The sequence below is a fragment of the Calonectris borealis genome, chromosome 2 (genome assembly GCF_964195595.1).
Source record: "Calonectris borealis chromosome 2, bCalBor7.hap1.2, whole genome shotgun sequence".
Classification (NCBI taxonomy): Eukaryota; Metazoa; Chordata; class Aves; order Procellariiformes; family Procellariidae; genus Calonectris; species Calonectris borealis.
The window spans coordinates 79,324,986-79,346,290 of record NC_134313.1 but is presented as its reverse complement, the minus strand read 5'-3'; the positions used below and the strand labels follow the sequence as shown (position 1 = coordinate 79,346,290).

At 41.0% G+C, this 21,305-nt stretch overlaps 1 protein-coding gene across 7 annotated transcripts in view; it reads right to left on the bottom strand.

Annotated features, from left to right (window-relative positions):
- The window catches only part of TENT4A (terminal nucleotidyltransferase 4A), a 62,358-nt gene extending 41,856 nt beyond the window's left edge, over positions 1–20,502 (bottom strand). For 2 of the 7 annotated variants that reach the window (XR_012672433.1, XM_075142427.1), the window contains exons 1-5: positions 19,304–20,500; positions 4,896–5,019; positions 3,341–3,387; positions 2,281–2,401; positions 556–663 (exon numbers count right to left, since the gene is read on the bottom strand). Coding sequence is in view for 6 of the 7 variants with exons in the window: in XM_075142427.1 (XP_074998528.1) it covers positions 556–663; positions 2,281–2,401; positions 3,341–3,387; positions 4,896–5,019; positions 19,304–20,130 (1,227 nt within the window). In the remaining variant the exon portion in view is untranslated. Of the gene's footprint in view, positions 1–555; positions 664–2,280; positions 2,402–3,340; positions 3,388–4,895; positions 5,020–19,303 lie in introns of all 7 variants that reach the window. The other 5 variants (XM_075142423.1, XM_075142425.1, XM_075142426.1 and 2 more) reach the window with 4 other exon arrangements.
- Between the last annotated feature and the right edge of the window lie 803 nt (positions 20,503–21,305).

Here is a 21,305-nt window from a genome sequence, read left to right as displayed (position 1 = left end):
GAATAGACTTCAACTCTTATTTGATCAAACAGCTTACATATCAAATTTATCCCTTCCCCCACCCAACAGGAAAATTTTTATATTCTTCTTTGAATGCCAGTGTCGCTCATTATAGTCAAAGCTTTCCATCTAAACAGTACTTTTACTGCAGAGCATAAAAGTAAACTTGATTTTAAGTATGTAGCTACAAAGAATTGTTTTTAGGCATTGTTTAGCAAGATAGTATTCATAATCAAGCATCACTTAAATTCAAGGTAAGCAAAACTTGAACAGACTTGCTTTAGAAGCAAAGTTTAGTACCTATCTGCAGATCTAGATGTGATTGTAGAAGTCCTTTCAGTGTACAGGTTTATCCACACAAACACCTAGCACTCGAAGGCAACACTGAATAGATACCAGTAGAAAATAAATTAAAATATCCATGTTTAATTAGTATTAATGAAAACAGTCTTCAGCAATAAATTTTCAAAAGTCTTAAGCCATACCAAAAAAAGGCTTGCTAAGCATCTAGTACATCCTTGGTGAGTAATATAACATTCATTATATGGCTGATACCTTCATGTATTCCTTGATAAATCGAGCTGCCTTCACACCAGTTTCTACATTAAAACTGATGTCAACTTTCACTTCTGTCTCCTGGTCAGTAAGTTTTATTATTGGTACCTGAAAAGATTAAAACAAGGTTTTATGAATCCCCAGAAATGCAACACCAGTGCTGTTGTGCAGCTTACTCACTTAAGACAGACACATGGATACTATCAGTCCAAATGAATGCAACTATCAAGACAAGAAAACATGTTTTTGAGAAAAGATAACAATCCTAACTTGACTAACAAGCAAACGCTTTTTAATGAGGTGATTAAAAACACCTGTATGTGTGATATATAATCACATTAACTTATGATCACTCATGTACTCTCTATAGCTATTAGATATCTGCCTTCATAGCTGCAATATCAGTGTCTTGTAAGGCAACCAAATTTACTTAATTTAATGACTCACTGCTGTTAATAGCAGACATTCTACTCTCATAATCTGTGGGAACTGCATTCATCTGACCCAGCACTGCACCATTCACTTACTAAACTGACAGACAACTAGCCTATCAGAAAAAAAAAAAAGCACCGTCTGTTGTTTATCAAGCTGAACTGGTTCACTGCAGAGTCAAACGAAAGCCAGAATGGATAAAAGCAAAGCAGGAGTAGCAATACTTCCTCTTCTGGCAGCAATAAAGTATTACAGAACTACTGAATAGGTAGTTCAGTGTCACACCACCACCTTGAAGGCAGTATCCTACAAAATCACCTTATAATCATAACCTAAACTTCATCTGATAACATTTATTTTAAATTGAACTTCTTGTATTTTTAATCTGAAATGGAAAACAAAAAAGAGCACAATTATAGCATCACTTTATACCAACAGCAGAGGGAATAAAATAAGAAAGGCTAGTAAAATTGATAAGCCTAGCCTAGTGCCATTTTTCATCACTAACTGGTATCACTGATTCTGAAAATCCCACTCATTCTCCGGTAAACCAAAGACGACCAGAGCTAATGTTATATACTGCTACTCCAACAGAAGCCATAGGAATCTTGTGGACCTAAAAGAGTCACCCTATTTCAGAGACCACAAAATGTAACAGCTTGCTAGAAGAAGTTTAGAATACTCTGCTTAGTCTCCTGGAAAAAACACCACTTACTCAGCAACATAAAATTCTCATACTTTAAGATTTTAGCATATTCAAGTGATCCGTTAGGCTTACAAGACAGATGCAAGAGATACTATACATCAGTTTCACAAATGAAATAGAGCTCTTAAGTAGCATATTTTGGAAGGGAAAAACAAATGTTAGGTTTGGAACACTTCACTGCCATCAGAAACAAGACAACCTGAAAAATCACGTGTTTCAAGATAGACAGCTCTAGTTACTGGCCCCTGGCTAAACAAAGTCCTCTCAAAGGTCAGTGGAAAAACATTATACAAATAGTTAACTTATTTTACCAGATATTTTGCAAATACTGACTTCCAGATCTTTATTGACAACATAAGCATAAATTATGGCCTTCCGGCAAATACAGTACACAGAATTACTGTTGTCCATGTAAAAAACTGTGTGCTACTGCTAAGCAGAGACAGATTCTACTAAAATCTTGCACAGAGCAAAACACTGTGCTTAAGACAATATCATTTGCTTCATGAATTAAGAACGCTATTTATCACCATCATCTTAAGGGGTCTGAAAGCTTTCAGTTCAGTATTCCAAAGACTATTACTTACCGTAGCTTTATCAAGTACTTTAATGGAATATGGCTCAGCCACATTATGTTTTCTTAGTGCTTGCTCCAACAACTGTAAAGGGGGCCGTTCCCATTTCCCAAAAACAACTAGATCAATATCACTAGACAAAAAGAACACAGCATGAGATCCATTAAATCTAAAGCACAATACTCCACCAAAAAAAGGGTAAAATTGGCATTCTACATATTACAAGTCCTCCAGGGTGACCATTTTGCAACTTTTAATCTAGGTTCCCAATAAGCTTCCTTTGGCAATGTTAAGTAAGAGATGGTCTAGTGTGCTTTAGGACCCAAAGTAGTATTCTAGCTTCTTGCTTCCAGTTCTCTGATGAGTTCTTTGAGCTCCTCTCCCTTTTACCTTTCTTGCTCTCTCCCCTCTGACTTCCACAGCCCAATCTCATCCCTCATCTACCCATGTTGACAGGCATGTTAATAGCCCAAACAATTTTTATCACTGATTGTTATTCATAGAAATTAATTTTCCAGTGCTTTCATACTGAAAATTTAATTGATGTAAAGACAACACAGTCTTTAAGACACCGCTACACAGGTTTTCCACATCTATCTATTGAATGATTAAGTGATATAAAACACTGAATTAAATAAGATATTTTGCTCTCCAAAAAAATGGGAAGACACCGCTGTGATGACTCCTCTGACTTTGCACAGTAACTCTGTGGTAAGTGACACACTCTCAGTAATCCACCTATTTAATAAAACACAATCTTTACACAGGAAATACTAAGCATTCAATTTCACTGTATCTTGAAAACAAAGAGCCAAAGACTAACCCCAGACACAAAGAAGAAAAGGTAATTCATCAAAGGGTCAGTAAGTACCTAGAGCAGTATAATGATATATCAAATACTTATCTCAAATCTATAAGTTCAAAAGCTCTTCCCTTTGTCACGTGGGACATGAGGCAAAAATTTTACTGGAAGTTTGATAGGTTTACACATTCCAGTCTAAATTCCCCTTTAAAATTTACCATTACTCTAAAAGACGACAAGCTTTTATATAAAAAGTAAATTATTACTTACCTAGTAGGAAGATAAAGCCCTGTACTAAAGCTGCCAAATATCTGGACCTGAAAAAAACCCACACCAGTGAAATACCTTGTAATTATGAATACTCATTTCATTTTACTTTCACACGACCTAAGATTCTTCCGGAGCTGCTAAGGATATAGCCCACTAAAAAAGTTATTGAACTTACTTTATTACATACTCTGTCAAGCCTGTACAAATACACTTTCTCTTATAGATGCTACTTTAGAGGAAATTGTTTTGTTGGGGTTTTTTTTAACATGAAATGACTACCTGCTAACAGCAGAGCACAAACTTTTGAAACAAGTCCTTTTCACTATTTATTTCCAGTTCGACAGAAGTATAAGCTGTTATAAATTTCCTTCCTTCTTGCTCCCTTCTTTCCTCATAGCACAGCTTTACTGAAATTGGAAGAGTTTAAGGGAAATATTTTTTCCAAATTTTTAGGTTTAAAAAACCAGCAACTCCATCTAAACATATAGTTCAGATAAACATGAATGCTCCAGATTTTATTGTAAGGATGACTATGAAATTCTGGTATGTGTTTGTGTGTGGAAAAGCAGGCATGCTGAAGAGACATTCACAGTCCACATCAAATACTTTTAGTATGCTTCCAATCTAGAGAATTGAGTTGTTCTTCCCCGTCTGCTACAGCAGAGCACAATTTGCAAGTTCACTTCTTTGAAGTGACCTATGAAAAGACTGGGCAACACTGGGCCATTTCAGTGTTTATATCTGTTCCCACAAGCTAGAAAAACGTTATTACTAAGGAAAATCACAGGTGAGGATGAAGTAGGTGAGCTTTACAGTATCTTTAGCTCAGTACTGTGGCCACAGCCCTCACTCTTCATCATGGGAGGCTATGAAATAACAGTGGTCTGAAATGTTTTCCTGCTTGTTAATGACACTACTATCTGGTAATCAGAAAGGTGATGCTAGAGATACAGTTTACATTACATTCCTTTTGGATGTTTTTTGTTTGGATGAAACTTACTCTTTGGGTAATAAAGGGTTTGAAAATACAACAACTTTGGTTGCAAGATATCTCAGGAAGTCAAGTGTCCAATTTTTCCACTAAAGCACGGCTAAAGTAATTCCCTGAAGGTCAAATCTGTGATGAGTACAAAAAAAAATCTGGGGTTTTTAACTGTTCTTTTGTGAAATAGTTATATTTACTCCTTGCAGAAATGGATACACAGGTAGTCAGTCTCACTTGAATATTCAAAATTAAGTCGTGCAGAGAAAATCAATTTAATAAGCTTTTACTTTAAGAAATGCACTTCTTAAAGTGGACAGTTCTTCACATCCCCAGTTCTCAAAATGAAAAAATTATCAGTAGACTTCATTAACCTGAAATCTAGGTTTTAAATTTCCTCCAGTTTTTAAAATAAACTGCCAAGTAGTGCAAGAGCTGTGATATTAAGGCAATTGCCTTAAGTTTGAAGTCTTATCTGTTAATTTCTAAAACACAGAAAGATAATAGCAAGGTTAAGTGAACCAAGCTCTACAATTTACTAGAGAAGCAAATCAGCACTTAAATTACACTCACATCAGCTGTAGGCCAAAGATCTTTGATGACTGTTTCTATTCTTTTCACCACTTCTCTTCTCATAGCTGCTTCTTCAGGACGAGGGGACATGAAGTCATAGAAGTCAATTATTTCTTCATGGAGTCTAAAGGAGAAAGTAGCATCAGTTATAATGATGATTTAACTATTACAATACATTTCAACAAAAACAGGCCATAGGCTTTATTTAATTTAATAATTTAAAACCAAAAACAGCAGTACTTTCAAGAAAGGTGAATGTCACAACAATTAGGCTTTCATACGGGAAATTGGAGGGTTCGGGATCTGGGATTTGGGACAGATATATTCATACTTGATTTTCATGGCAGCACCTCATGGTAATCTCAATACCTACACATCAGCCCTCATCACATTACCTAAATGCTACAGATGTCAAAAGACACAGGATGCAACCACTAATAGACATTTACTAACCTTCTTACTGGCTCAACAGTGAAGGTCAAATTCGATTCCTGATTCCCAAAGATTATTTTCTTTAAAAAACAAAGCAAGTCGTAAAAACTACACAATGATCCAAATATGAAGCAGCACAAGAACAATTAAAATCTTCAAGTAGGTTTATTCTTCCAGGGGTTCTTACTTCTGTGTATGTGGAAGTTTACACAGACTTGGAAACATCCCATTGGCATTAATGAGTTTTTGTACAGGGCAATAAAAGGGACACTTGAGTATTCCTTTATGTGAAAATGTCCACTTTGACAAACAGGGATTCCTTTGACCACTCGAGCCCTTTATTAGCAATTCATTCATATAAGAAGTGACCTTCCAACTGAACTACTCAAAGTGAGAAGCGTTAAATATATTCTCAAGTGTAAAGTACATTAATACCACTGTTACATGAGGAGTTCTAACACTGGATCTTTATACACCTGTTAAGTCCTTTTGTTTCCCATCTCCTGATATTATAGAACACTCGCTGCCAAATTTGAAAGAAGATCAATTTGAGTTTTCAGGTGAATGTCATGTTTGCTTTCAATGGAAAAGCATCAAGCTATACCAAACAAAAACAAAAAATGCAAGTAACTATTGCTGTGATATTTTACAAAAACATCTTTTTAATGTTGACATATTTCTAAGATTTCTCTCTAATTCAAGAAACATACTAATTCAACACCGTAGTGAAATCCAAATACTGTCCTGAAAAAAAAAAAAACAACCAGGTTCAATCCTTAGTTAACATACTTAGCCTTCCAAAAGGACAATTTTATACATCTCTAGTAGAACTCTTAACTCTTCCACTGAGACTTTTGCAACTCATTTTACTAGAGAATTCCCACTCTAACAGATAGACTCCAATAGACCATATGCCCAATTTTTAAGTGTCAGGATTCTTTTCCATACACAAAGAGATTTTAGCAGCAAAGCACAAAGATACTTCTGAAAAGCATACATGTTTAGAATTAGTTTGCCCTTTCTCTTATCTTAAGCTGGGTCTGGATCCACAATTGAACATTTAACTACACAGCAGACTTATCAACTTAACGTTTCAATTTGTTGATGAACCTACTTGATTTCAAAACTTCAGAACAAGACAGAAAATACAAACTAAGATGCTCTTATTTCGTTTCTACAAAGTATGCTTTTTTTCCCCCTTTCCAAGATGACCAACGAAGAACATACTTGAATACACCTAAGAGCAGTGGGGCCAAACTAAAGACTTCCCATTGTCCTGCTTATAAAAATCAGCAGTAAGCAGATACAGGGTGAAAGAAAGAAAAGTCAAAGCAGTTATCCAACTCCCTTGCAGCAATCCTTCCAAGCCTCCAGTAATTTCATTTGGTATACTTTTGGGGCGGATTCCAACCATAAAGTGTGTTAGCTCAAACGACTTTTCTTCCACTGATTTTTCCAGGTCTTTTTAGTCCATTCATGCTTTTGTCATTCATGGCATTTTATGAGAATTTAAGTATGCATCAGAATAAAGAAGTGCTTTATTTTAAACTGCTGCCTATTAATGATTTTATCTGATGCTCTTTTTCTTGAGGGAAAAAAGTTATTACTGTCAGTTCATCTCCAAACATAACACTTCTCAGGCTCTCAATTCATATCCACTTGTCTCTATCCACCAGCTCTTTTTCAAGCTAGCAATCCTCATCTGTTTTTCTCTCCTTACACAGGAGCAGGTCCAAAGTTTGATTACTGCTAACCTTCTTCAGCTTGTTTTCAGTTGCACCATGTTTTCTGACAGGTGGCCAGAAATGCACACAGAGTCAATACATAATTACGCCACTCAGATCAGGACACACACCCGTTTTAATTTTATTGTCCATGTCTTTGCAAAGATTGCTGCTAACTGCTATTTGAGGATATCTGAGCATACAGCTGCTCTTTAAAAGAAACCATTATGAAGGAGCTTCAAGGTGTTTTCTGAACAATAACCACCAACATAAAGCCCACCCATAGGGTATATTCTGTCTGAATTATTTTTCTTTAGATTCATGAGTCCATATTTACTAGAATTTAATTTTATCAGCAATTTTAGAACCTAATGAACTCCCACTGCAACTGTCTGCAGTCAGCTCTAGCTTTCCATTATCCTTTCTATCCTTTTCTCATTCATTTCTTCCCTCCAGGTATTTATGAATATATCGAGCAACAATCTTGAGTAACTCCACTGGTAACCTTCCCTTACTGTAAAGTAAATAATTTATTCTTTCCTTTGGTTACTTCTAAGCAGTTAACCCATAAGCCCAGCAAACCTGTGACTGCTCAGTTTTTACAAAGTCTTCAAAAAAAGAATCTCAGAAACATTCTTCTGAAAAAATCCAACAGTTCTGTGTTATCAGACTGACTACATGAATAAGGATTAACAATGAATCCTTCAAGGAAATGAGACCTGGAAGACACAACTACCTTTACCAAAGCATGCACTAGCCCCTTTCTTTATGTTTGCTCATGCAAATAAGTTCTGTTTTGTTATGGTATCAACCCTATCCAACCACTCCAGGAGATCCAGACATTCCCAAAAAAAATGCGTTTACACTAGCCATCCAATATTAGGGAAGGAGAATAAAGGGGGTTTCAGTTCCCCGGCGCACTGCAGCCTCTACCATTCACAGCACAGTCTTTCAAAAGCAGCCCCTAGTGTGTCAGCAAGGTCAGAAAAAACAGCAAGCACACAAGCACTCTCTCACTTCAATGCCCCACTGAGCTTCTGTTCAGATGATTAACACTGTCGCAATTCTTAATCACATCATGAAAGACTCAAAAGAATACCACTCATCGCTAGTCTACATTTCCTTCCCTGATCTAGTTTTTAAGAAGTCAGCTTCATATTTTCTACCTTGCACTGGCAAGGTAGCACTTCATTTAATGCTTCAGTTTGCATGGGTCAACAGCACAAGAGCTAGATCATCAAAACTCATTTAAAGTTCAAACCATACGCCGTGGTTTCATGGTTACGTTCCTCTGGAATTCTTCAGCATATACCACCAGACATGGTTGTACAACAGTTATCATTCTGCTGATGGATTTAAACACTCCTTAACGAAATTTAAAATGACAGTTGCCTGGAGTCAAAGAAAGTTCTGGTGAGAAGCCTCTGAAGCCCTTCTCTGACAAAACGCAATGCAATTAGTTCACCTAGTTACTTAGTTTTTACTACATGATCTGACTTCTCCTGAGTGCCCTTATATGTCTCTCTATGAGCCCTAGTGACTCTGGCAAGTTTCTTGCTTTCGATGTGCAAAGTTTTCAGGTTTTAATGCGCTTAGCAAACCAGTTCTCAAACCCTCTGTCTTAACAGACTTCTATTTTGTTTGCTCCTTCCAGTTTTCCTTAATTCAACAGCTTCTACTTCTCACAGAACATCACCTTCCTGGTCTACGTCCTTCTGGATAAGAATCAATACTATCTCCACAGTCAGCATATGACAACACAACCATCTTAATACAGCATTTTCAAGCATTTTACCCTTTTGGCTTCCTCCTGAAGAAGCTTCTCAAAACTGAGATGCTTTTTTAAAATTTAATGTTACTGTAGTTTACATTTTTCTAAACATCTTCGCTCAGACAAGGTTATTTGAACACAGTCACAAAAGCAGCTCTGATATACATAAAACAAGATGCTGTATGCTGCTTGGGACTAATCTCAGAGTAACTTCTCTACTAGCTGAAGGAATAATTTGGTGTCTGAAAAACCAGATCACAATGGGATATTCACCCAGCCAATACAGGGATAGTTTTCACTTAACTATTTTGCCCATGTAGCCCCTATAATCTTCATAAGCACTTATTACTTCTTAAGTCAGGAGTGTGACAGTATCTTAATCATTAGGAACAGAATTTCGATTTGCAGCACATCATGTATATGCAGATATAAGTAACATCTTAACTCTTTTTTTAAAAAAATAGAACTTCCTTCAACACATAGCACGAGTCAATTTTCTCAATCTCCTTCTGGCATCGTAAAGAATTTGGGGTCCAACAGCATCCCAGCACCTAGCTATCTTCTATCACATTTTAAGATGCCTATTATACTACTTTCCTAGCAAAGACAGGCATTTTAATTGACTTTTTCACAAGGCAGTTTCACTATATTTATAAAAACACTGGGAACGAAATTTCTTCATGAGATATAACTGTACTTTTAATGCACGGTGGAAAAGATTAGAACACAGGGATGCAGAAGAGAGGCTACTTGTACTTGCGACACTATTCAGCCTGCTAATTTTAACAGCCAGAAGGAATCTACCATTCACTAATGCTATTACTGCTAAGCACAGTAAACTTCTGCTGCTTACAGGCTGAACTATGCAACAGAAATGACAGCTTTTGTTTATCAAAAATTTATCCCTTTTACTGTTTTAGGAAAGGCAGACACACTTCTAGTCTTCAGGTTAAAATAATACTCTGGAGACGTACTCAGACTTTTGTAATCCTTTTCTTTAAAGGCAGGTTTCTAAGAAAGGAGATCATTTACTTTACTCATCATTTACTGTATCTACAACTATTATTATATATAACATTGACTTGTTACTTCAAGGGCTAACTTCAATGCAGTGAAATGAAATTCTCAAACAGCATCAACAAACTGGAAGGTGAATGAAAAGCTACAGAGACTTTGTTCCCCCAAGCAAGCATCCTGTTTCTTTTCAACATCATGTCTACGCTACTAAGCACATTAATTTATTCTAAGGAAACAGATAGAAACATGACTGCATCATTTATGTGCAACAATTGATTCTTTCTAAAAACCATACTCATTCTAGTAAGTAAAGAATATTCTTCTACCTGAAAAGTCTAACACATAAGCCGAGAATCCTTATAAAAGGAAAGAATAGGTGCTACAGTTAAAGCACATGGGTGTAACACTAGGACTGAGTAGGAAAGCGAGGTAAAGAAATGGCGAGGCATAGGCAGCATTGCAACAGAAGCTTTGTTGAAATAAAGGTTACAAATAACAGGATATGTTCTTTCAATGAAGTGTGAACTCTGAAACATGCCTGAGGACTTTGCTGCCTCAAGATTAAATGGTGAAAGGCCCAGCAGCCACTGTGCATATTTGAGAAATCTGTTGAACTATACCTTCACCTACAACTACTGCAAAGCACAATCGCATTATCATGGAAATGCAGGTGAAATCTTACACTATAACAATCAAATGCATTCAATAGTTGAAATCAGTGAACAGCCTAAAACTCGGGAACACAGTTTAGTGAAATAAAGGAGAACATATAATGATTGAAAGCAATAGTATATTCTGAGATACAGACTTTTTCCAATATGATCTAAGATTAAGACATCTGCAAAAGTAGTAAAAATAGAACGATCACCAAGAAGAAGAGATGAACTTACAATTCTTCTCTTCCCACCTCACTCACAAGACCCATCAGGTGCCTTTTATACCAGTCCTCCTCACTACCAGTAACACCCAGGTAATAGTACTCTATGCCCTATGCAATGTTCTAGGCTTACAGATGACAGAAACTATGAAAACATAGTGCTACGTTCACAGACTGTACTGCCACACCAAATCAGTCTCATATTACTATGTAATTCAGACAGCAATTATCTTTGTCACTGTAATTGTATGGAAGGCAGTAAACTCAAAGACTGGCAGAATAAAAAAAAAAAATCTTAGCTATACAGAGCTTATGAATCAGAGCTGGGAAATGTTTTACAGGTAGGTACCCTAAATACTAAACTCCAATAAGAATCAAGCTTACTTTGCAGGTTTGCTACTAAGAAGAGAATGGAAGAAAAAAGTACTTTTGTTCTCATCCACAGAACAAAGATTAGTTCATAAAATATATTGTACCTTTTCCACAAGAGATTGTCTTGTTCTTATTTCCTCTCTAAGCTTTCCCTTTGCCCCACACACTGGCAAGTCAGAGCCAGTCCTAATTTTAGATTGAGTTGCTTGCCAATTAAATTTTACCTTTTAGGTGCACTTTGACAGTTCACACACTCAAGAAACTAAGCTTGTTGGAATGATTTAAACTGCAAATTTCCAGACTTAAGTAACAGAATTTGTTTGCATTTTGGAAGAGAAAAAGAATCAAACACTAATCTATTTTTGCAAAGTATGTCAATCCAATAAAACTCAACCAATTAATGCTGGACATGCTTTGAAAAAGCTGCATTATAAAAATCTAGAAAAGAAACTGACATATATCTCCAAGTTAATACATGGTAAAATAGATCTGCTACATAAGCTTCTGAACAGCTGTACATTACTCCTGACTTAGGCTGCTGCACTTCACCACAACACCAAGAAAACATCACAATTATTTTGTTGCATCAGTGAAGGAGCATAACATATGTTAAACCTTGGAACTGAATCAGCAAGCTCGCTATGCCAATAAATAGAACCGCTAAACACTGAAATTCCTGTCTTAATACTATTCTTTTCCAAATGCCCAAAAATAGCAAGCGATTAACATCCCAGACAAGTCAGAAAGATTGCAACAGCAAAAACACATTAGTGATGAGAGACTAATTATGCCCATGTAGATCAGGTATGCGTTACACCAGGTTAGCCACTGAAACATTTAAGAAGAGAAGCAATTCTTGACATAATCTCAAGCAGCAGAGTCTAATTCAAAATGCATCCATCAAAGCACTACTAGCAGCAAACCCTGCACGTTCAAAGCCAGTATCTCTGCAAGGCAACAAAAGCTAGAAAAGCCTTTTCTGGATTTAAGTACTGCTGCAATTCACCATATGAAAGAGGAAGCTTCTTAATTTAAGAATCTCAACCAAAAGAATAAGGTGTTTCAGAGACTATTAAAGATACCACACTGGTTGTTTAGCAAAAGCGTGCATTGCTAATCAGATTTTAGGGAAAAAAAGAGCTTCTACTCCCTTGTCACAGGATTCCGTCAGAAGATGTCTTCAGAAACCCTGAAGTCATGCACAAAGCAGGAAAAGAGGATTGGAAGATTAAGGATATAAAAAAGGATTATTAGGAACAACTTAACGAGATGCAAACCTATGCTTGAAGAAGGATAAACTAACTCAGGAGCCTAAAAACCTGCTTCTGTTAAGTGAATTAAGTGATCAGAACAGAGAAAGTTAAGTGATCACAATGCATGACAAGTAGAGAAGCTAGTTTTTTTTTTTTTTTTTATCCCTCAGAGGTTTCCCTGATTCCTAACTATACAGGGAGAACTTGTCCCAAACCAACCTTTTAGTAGAAAATATTTCACAGCAAAATCTACTCCTGATAATTTGGTATTCACCAAAAGCAGCACTGACTTGACACTGCATTTGTATCAGAAGAACATTAAGCAGCAATCTTTCTTTTTTTAATTTAAAAGCATTAGTTTTGACATTCATAATAGTCAAACTAGTCAAAAGTAGAACCAGTGCAACTCATGAATAGTAATGACTATATCAAGATGTCAACATAGCTTTTGTAAATGCAAGTAGTGTCTCAGAGAAAACTATTAGGAATTATTTGCAAGAATCAGTGAACCACAAAGGAAATCCTGTTATCTACGTGGATTTCCAAATGGCATTTGATAATGGTCCCACGTGTCCTTATGAAGACTTACAAAGAAACTAAGCTGACATGGGATGAGAGGGAAGACCTTCATGTAGATAAAGAACTGTTTTAAACAGAAAACAAGCAGTTGGAACTCTTAGTTTCCATATTAAAAGAAGGTCACTAGTGAAGCCCCAAAGTGCCCTATGCTAGTCAACATCCTCATAAGTGATCTGGCAAGGGGACAAATAGTAAAGCAGAAAAGTCTGAGGCTGCAAGGTTATCTAGAATAAGCCAGCTCAAGAACTGCAGATGGACATTAAAATACAGCCTGCACAATAAAGTAGCAGGCAGAATTTGAGCTAGAATAAACATAAGCACAATAGAGGCATATGAGAAAATTCTATCTTTACGAAGATGCAATGTGGGGCTCTACACTGGCTCTAAACACTGAGAATCAAGATCTTAAAATAAGAATTCTGTTAAAAGGACTGTTCAATCTCAGCAGCCAAAAAGAACAGGCAAGTCCCATGTTAGTAATCAGGAAACAAAGTACAAGATAGAACAAGATAGCCCAAGATATAGGAATACTGTGACATATCACACACAGGTCTGGTTTGTCCGAGTCCCAAAGATACAACAGAACTGTAAAGGTGATAGACATCTAGAGGCAGGAAACAGCTTCAGGAGTGATTAAATAGACTAGAAAACAGATAACTGTCAGGTGATTCAACTCTTCCCTTCCCTCTTTCAAGTCAGCTGCAAAAAACACTCATGGACTGCCTCATTAACACATATAGACCTGTAGCTGGCAGCCACTACAACCCTACTTACAGCCTCAGGACAAAAAAACTGGATCTTTACATAATGTATAGTTTAACTGAGGAACACCTTGCCACAGGACACTGCTGATCCCAGCAGCTCATACCAACTCAAGATGAGATGAGACAAATTCATACATAAAATCCACAATAAGCTTAGCAATGCACTGCCCATAGCCCAGGTAGTCCAAGAACCATAGATCATTTAAATCTGAGAGATTATTCCAGGAAATACCACCACAAGCTCATGTTGATATATTCTTCTCCCAGCATTTGGCATTGGCCTCCAATGGTCTCACCCGGTACAGCTGTTTATGTTCTTAGTGCCAATTATCTCTACTGCCAAAGCCTAACAACTGTGAAAAACATCATGAAGCTGATGCCATGATTAAACTGCTCCCAACATGTCCCATTCTCCTTTACACACAGATGTGAGCACCTGTCATGCAAAGCCTTCTCATATTTTACTACTGTAGCTCAGCCTTTCTGACCTCTAGTACTATGCTCTCTCTCAAGTCTACTGCTGCCAAAATATTCCTTTCATTCCATTACCGAAAGCATCAGTCCCTAACTCTACGATAGGCATCCACTTTGCAGGGAAACTTTGAGCTTCACCTACTCTAGTTAACTTAGTCAACCACAAAAAAGAGATGTTCTGTTCTTTTGACAATTCATCCAGCAGCTACCCTTGAACTCTGCTGCGTACCAACCTTTAGGCATGAAAACAATCTGTTCAACCACGTCTCGATGCTCTCTCAAGTCTCTCTCCAGAAACTTAGTATGACTAACAGGCAACTACTCTCACCCTCCTCCTTGCATACTACAGTATATACTGCCTCGTTCTGCCCTGATCCTAAAGCCAGATGAAAAAAGAATTGAGTGTACATTGCCAGCACTGCCTCTTAGATTAAGACCTTCACTACAGGTATCCAGCTAACATTGCAGATAACAGACACTAATGATTTAACAGTAGCATGGATGAAGCATAGCCCACTGTGTTGATTCTTAATTAGAAGGTATAGAGCAAGACAGCACTGTTAAGTACAGGGAGGAGTTAGAATACCACCCTTGGGAATCCCTTAAAGCCCTTACAAGTGCTGCACCCCAGTGCAAACAATAAAGGCTTCACAGCGTTTCCAAAGTCTGCATTTTTTCAGCTCAGCCAAAGTACAAGAAAAAAAAATCTGCAAAAGGGGCTGACAATGTGGCATCCCTACACATTAATTCGCATTGTCCAGCTCTGACAGCAGCATAATAAGAAGCTAGGGTTGACATGAAACTAGAGCCATGGACGGTCCTGAATGCAATGCATTTTTAATAGTACATTGCACAAAACCCAGTAATTAAATTTATCTTAGTCACCAAAGTTCAGCAATATATCATAAAAGCAAAAAACCCAGTAAGACTGGAATTGGAAACACCAGCATACAGGTGAAGAAATAAACAAAACCTAATATAGACTTAGTATATAGTTACACCACCACATCTGAGTAGCTACAGAAATGAATTTCTGGGTACCACTTTTGGTACACAGTATCCTTCAGCTGCAAGCTGGTGAACACTGAAGCAAGCCTTCTGGGGAAGCACTGTCATAAGCTTACCTTACTTATGAAAACTCTCCCCAGGTATCTGCTATGGTCACCAGACAATGCTGGCCTGAATCCTCCTTCAGCCTAATCAAATGTGGAGGTGTTTGTGCTCTTGTGCTCTGCAACAGAACTTTTGTGTCATTATCAAGAGATGGTTACAGACAACAGGTATGAAGGGGGAAAAATGAATGCAATAAGTCATCAGATGCTATGCAACGCTAATTAGTCCAGGCAGAGCACCATTCCAATGTATCGTAACACTTCTGGTGGCCACACTGATCCTCAACAAGCCAGTTCTGTTGTTTCTGCATAGCACTGTAATGTACCAAGCAGATATGCCAGGTATTTCAGCACTAATTTCATTCAACATCTACAATTAATCTGAACACTTCGCTGAAAGTATTAAGCAGAACAGGCTCATATTGTTAAAAATGCCTTAATTCTTTACTTACTTTGTTAAATTCATATTAAGAAGCAGAATAATTAAATCAGATATTATTTCATATTATTCATAAGCTATTAGCTACACCTTAAGAGAAAGTGCTCTATTAGCTGTGTACCCAAGCAATGCAAACCTAGCAATAGAGTCCTTAGTAAAAAGTTTAGAATAACTTGATTCCATATTCTGAAATAAAATTCCAGTACTTTTAAAGTCTCTGAATGCTTAAATTAGTCAGATATATTTAAAATACTGACTTTACAGAAACAGAAGGTATTACTTTGATGTACAAAGAAGGCAGACCCTAAGATGCAGCTGTATTTTAAAACCACTAGAGAGGATGCTTTACAGTAGCAAGAAACCACATGTAGTTCCGAACATCAGTCACAACAGTTTGAGCTAACCTCATAATATTAAAGAACACTTATCTGCATCGCATCTGAAACCAATCATCTGTACTCCTAACATAAACCCAGGCATTTAAGAATTTACACTGTTGCTGTATTAATCACTCTGTTGAAGCATTGGAATAAATACAGCTTCATTCTCCTCACTCCTTACCTTCCAAAAATCTGGAAAAGGATGACACAGGTCAATCTAGGGCTATCTAGTCTAATCAAGCATGGCTATTCACACTTGGGTTTTATGAGAGGGAGAACTTCCTTTACAACACAAAGATTGGCATGCTGCTGCCAGAAGGTGGTAAAAGCAATAGGTATGAGTCCACTGGAAAAAAGGAATGCTGTACAGCAAAACACAGCCTTTATAACATAAAGCATTCCTAAACATCACCACAGCTACCATTGCAAAGCCACTGAATATGATCCATTTGAAAAAAACGGTGACGACTTGCACTGCTACAGACCATCTTCAGCTCTGAAGGAGAAAGCGGAGAGAACACAGTACTGTTTCAAAGTATGCAGGCATTTCAACAAAAGTACTCCTGCAGCCTGGGAGAGGGCAAACAGAGGTTATCCTCCTTAGCCTGTTACCAAAAGACAACACTGTGAGCTACTGCATATCACTTGGAAATTTCAGTGTGTTGTAGAAAGATGTTCTGCAGAGAACAATATTCACAGCAGGGTAAGCTCTAACATTCATTCATAATGTGAGCATAAGAGCATCTACGATCAAGTCCTTCTTCCTATAATCTATGTCCAAAGCAGACTGCAACTGAAGATTGTAAGGATCACATTTTTTGACAGTTGCATACACCAGTTTGACACCACTGAAGATGCTCTGTCAATAGACCATCACAGTTATGGAAGTGATGCTTCAGGACTGGGCTGACAGTTCCAAGTAACACTGGGCAACAAGTCAGGAACATAAAGGATCCAGGAGAAACTTCTGTAGGGATCTGTTCCCACGCCAGTCTTTTCAGTGCATTTTTATTTGAACAGCCAAATAATACAGCAGCCTGGCTTCAGGAAAATTAAGTTAAACGCACCAGTAGTCAGGAATTACTGCAGAAGATAGACACCTAAAGCCACTCCATCAGTGACAACATTTTTGTTATTTCAATCACGTAAGTACTTCATAGAAAAATTTCTAACACCAAACAGAAAATTTTTTTAGAATATATGCTTGTCCAAGATTCACCTTGGGTAACAGAACTCAAACTTTAAGGCAGAAACTGCTTCTCATATTTAAGTCTATGGTTTCAACTTCCATGCTCTCGTTCAGCACTAGTTCCCCGCTACTCTAAGGAAAGCTGGAACTATGGGATAACACATGCTATAGTTACTGGTGTCCCACTCCTAGCATCAGGTCTCACTGTAGTAATATAGATCCTTGACAGAAGGATCAGGAAACACAGCTTCCACTTTCAAAGATAGTTAGCCAAGAACTCGTCATTAACACATCAGCAAAAGAACAACATGTATTATGGAACTGAATAGTGCAACTGGAGCTTGGCTAAACAATTTTCTTGTGTATGGATTCTCTATGAACTTATACTTGAAAAGTGGCATAACCTTTATTAAAGGAAAGCCAATAGAAAGCAAAAGGGCAGAAGATGAAAGATAAGGATATGTGATTGGCATAGGTGGTGCTGCCTAACAGCAGGAGGACAGAACCTGCAGTGCCTGGATTTGATTCCCAGGTTTGCCATGGGTGACCTCGGGCAACTCCCTCATCCATCTACTTGGAGATCTACCTCAGTGACACTGACTTATCTTACACAGATAAATTAAAATGTTAACTCAGTGTTCTACTGCATCTCTACGGAAATAAAGCAAAGAAATTCAGACTATTTTTAAGATACTATTGGAATTCTAGACATACATCTTAGAAGTACAGGATCCAAAGCTCCTAGCATATGACACCTCTTAAACATCAAGATCTTAACTTCCTGTAAGCAATTTTCATTTTCACTGTCAGTTTGGAATTAAAAAGCAGTAGTCATAAGTCTTGTCCTCCTCAGGAGAGGCTATGGTTTGCAAAAACAGAACTTTAAAAACATCTTTTAACACTTCTGGATAACTTTAATGTACTCAACGCTTGACAGTACCACCCAAAAAAGAAAAGGAAGACACTGTCCTTAAGTTAAATCTCTCACTTAAATTTCTCCAGCTCTGAAAAAGTGTACCCTGTTGTCTTTATCTATTTCCCTCTACAAATATGCAGTGTCGTTACTCCATGGGCATCCAAGGGTCTTGGATTTTAGGAGTTCCAAGAAACTATTTTTGAAATGACATCAGAAATCTGCTATGGTCAATCAATGCAGCTAGCACTTTTTCCATGAATAAAATAACCTTAACATTAGAAAGCAACATTTCCCCTTGACTGAGTGAAATTTGACAGCTGAAATACAGGAATCTCATGGAGCACCCCAGAGGTGCTTTGTTCATGTTTAGTCCCTTCTACATGCCGATCGGACCAAACTGAATACTCAGCCTTACTAACTACCCATTTATATGAGAAAGTTATGGCCACAGAAGAGGATAACCTTCATAAAAGAGTTCAAGATTTCAGTTCAGGTATTGGCTGGCTCAATCTATTCTAGAGCTAGAACATTTCCCTCAAAAATGTTCTAAGACCACATTGACTTTCATGCTTAATTCAACTAGAATTGGGCACTTCCATTTCAACTGATGTTCCTAACACGCCCCGAAGTAACCAGTCTGCTACAGCCTAAGCAGAGGCATTTAAAAATTAGTGCAAGGGTTTTCTTTGAACTCCTCTGAACTGAAGCCTTCCACTTCCCCCTTACAATCTGAATTGACCCTAGGAGCTTTGACAGGCATCCCCCATCCATCTTTGCTTTTATTATTGCAAGTGCCATTTGATAGTGGCCTGACGACTTCGCCTCTCAACCTACTACAAGGCAAGGCCTAACCCCCTGTATCTATGGGTTCCCAGGCCCTGCCTGCATCCTGCTTCGGCCAGGAGCCACCCAACCGGCACAGGCCAAGGTGATCTACGACAGAACACGCTTTTGTGCCCTGCCATCCCCTATCATCAACCTGGCTGCCGCAGCCGGCTCCAGAGGACTTTGTGTGACCCCAACCCACCCGCCCCCGTGCCGCAGGACAGGCTGCCGAGGTCCCCCTTTCCTCTCGGGCTGCAGCAGCCCCAGGGGCCCCGGCTGCTCACCCCTGCACGCCCGGGCTGTATTTCCTGGTCTTCCAGGGTGTGCCGGGGCTCTGCAGTGCTGGCTGAGGCGGCTGCCGCTGCTGGTGGGGGGAGTTGCTGATGGCGACGCCTCGGCTGCCGGAGAGCAGGTAATTCATCCCATAGGTGCTGGCTTTATTCTCTCGTTTCCGACGGCCCGGGTGGTACTGGTGCTGCTGGGGAGACGCCGGCGGCGGCGGGTGGGGGCTGCGCGCCAGGTGCGGGGGCTGGTGGTGCCCGTTCACACCGTTCACTTTGTTCTCGTGGAAGTTAAAAAACTCCCCGGGTCCGGCCCCGCTGCCCAGCAGCCCGGGAGGAGCCACCGCCGCCGCCCGGGGGCCGCAGGAGGAAGAGGAGGAGCCGCCGCCTCCGCCGCCGCTGCACGATCCCGAGGAGGAGAAGCCGGGGCTCTCGGTGCCGGACTCCACCGACGAGCAGGAGGACGAGGAAGACACGGAAGGCGACTTCTGCAGCCGCCGCCCTCCCTCGCTGCCGCCGTTCACCGCCGCGGGGCCGGCGGTGGCAGCGGGAACCAGTCCGGTCAGCAGGGCCGGAGGGGAAGGCGAAGGCGAAGGCGGCGAGGAAGAGGAGCAGCAGGCGCCGCCGCCGGGCGCCCCGAGCCGCACGCAGCTGTGGCCGCGGGGCGGGGAAGCGGCGGAGTCCAGCGCCGGGGAGTTGAGGCAGAGGTAGTGCGGGAAGCTGGCGCCGCCCCGGCCCCCCACGCCCTGCGAGGTCTCCCAGATCTGCATCCACAGCGCATTCGCGGGGCCTTTCTGCTCGGGCTGGATCCAGGCCACGCGGGGATCCATCCACGCCCGCCCGCCTCCGACCCTCACGGCCCGGCCAGAGCGCCGCGCCGCCGCCCGCTCACCGCCCGCCGCGCACTCCCTCGCCTCAGCGCGCCGGGCCCGGCAGCGGCGCTAGACACGGGCCGGGAGCAGCGGCATGTGTCGCGGGGAGGAGGGAGGGAGGGACGGAGGGACGGAGGGAGGGCGGGCGGCCGGAGGCGGGGGCCAGAGCCGGGCGAGGCGAGCGCGGCTCGGGAGGAGCGGAGGCGGCGCAAACTGTACCCGGCCCGGCGCTGCCCGGAGCGCTCCCCTCGCCGTTCCAATGTGGCGTCCCCCTCGCCAGGGCCAGAACCGGCACTGCGCATGCCCCGCAGATTTTAAACCTTCACTGGAGACGGCCGCCCTGGCAACCGCACATGCGCGCTGGCCGCCCCGGGGGGCGGGGCCAGGCCCGCCGAGACTGGTGGGAAGGGGGAGGGAGAAGGGCGTCGGGAAGGCTCTCCCTCTTCGGCGCGCGCCCCCTCGTACGCATGCGCGCCCGGGGGACGTCGGCAGGGTTCGGAAGGCGGGAGGAGGGGGTTCGGCGTCTCCCGCGCCTGCGCGGAGCAGCCCGCCTTCACCCCCCGCCCCCGCCGGGCGGGGAGAAGGGGGGGTGGGCTGCGCTGCCGCCGGGGCCTGCGAGCTTGGTCCCTGCTGGCGGGAGCCTGTGCGCGGCCGTGAGGGGCTGGAGCAGCCGCGGTGGGGTGAGGGGCAGCAGCCAGCCGCGGCCCAGCGGCGGTTTTCCACAAGCACCGCGTTGTCTCCCCTGTGCCGGGGCTTGTCCCTTTGGAGAGGTGTAGCCCTCTTCCCGCAGCAGTGAAAGGGTGGGTTTTGAGGGGTAACTGAGATGAGGTGCAGGCGGACCCGCTTCCAGAGGGGCTGAACGGCCGGGAGCGTGGGGGCTGAGCAGGGGCCGCGCTGACCCCCAAGGAGGAAAGGGGAGGCCCGGGAGCGGGCTGACAGAAGCACACAGTTCCTAAGGCAGGGGAGGCTCTCCTGCTTGTCTTCCTAGCACCGAGAAAGCACCGTGAAGTACTACATTTCCACTGGATACTTAGGATTTTATTAGGCTTGAATCTCAGGGGGTCAGTGTCTGTTCCAGGGGGTGTCTCTCTAGCGGGTGGGTTTCATGTGCAGCGATCACTGGGTAAAATGCA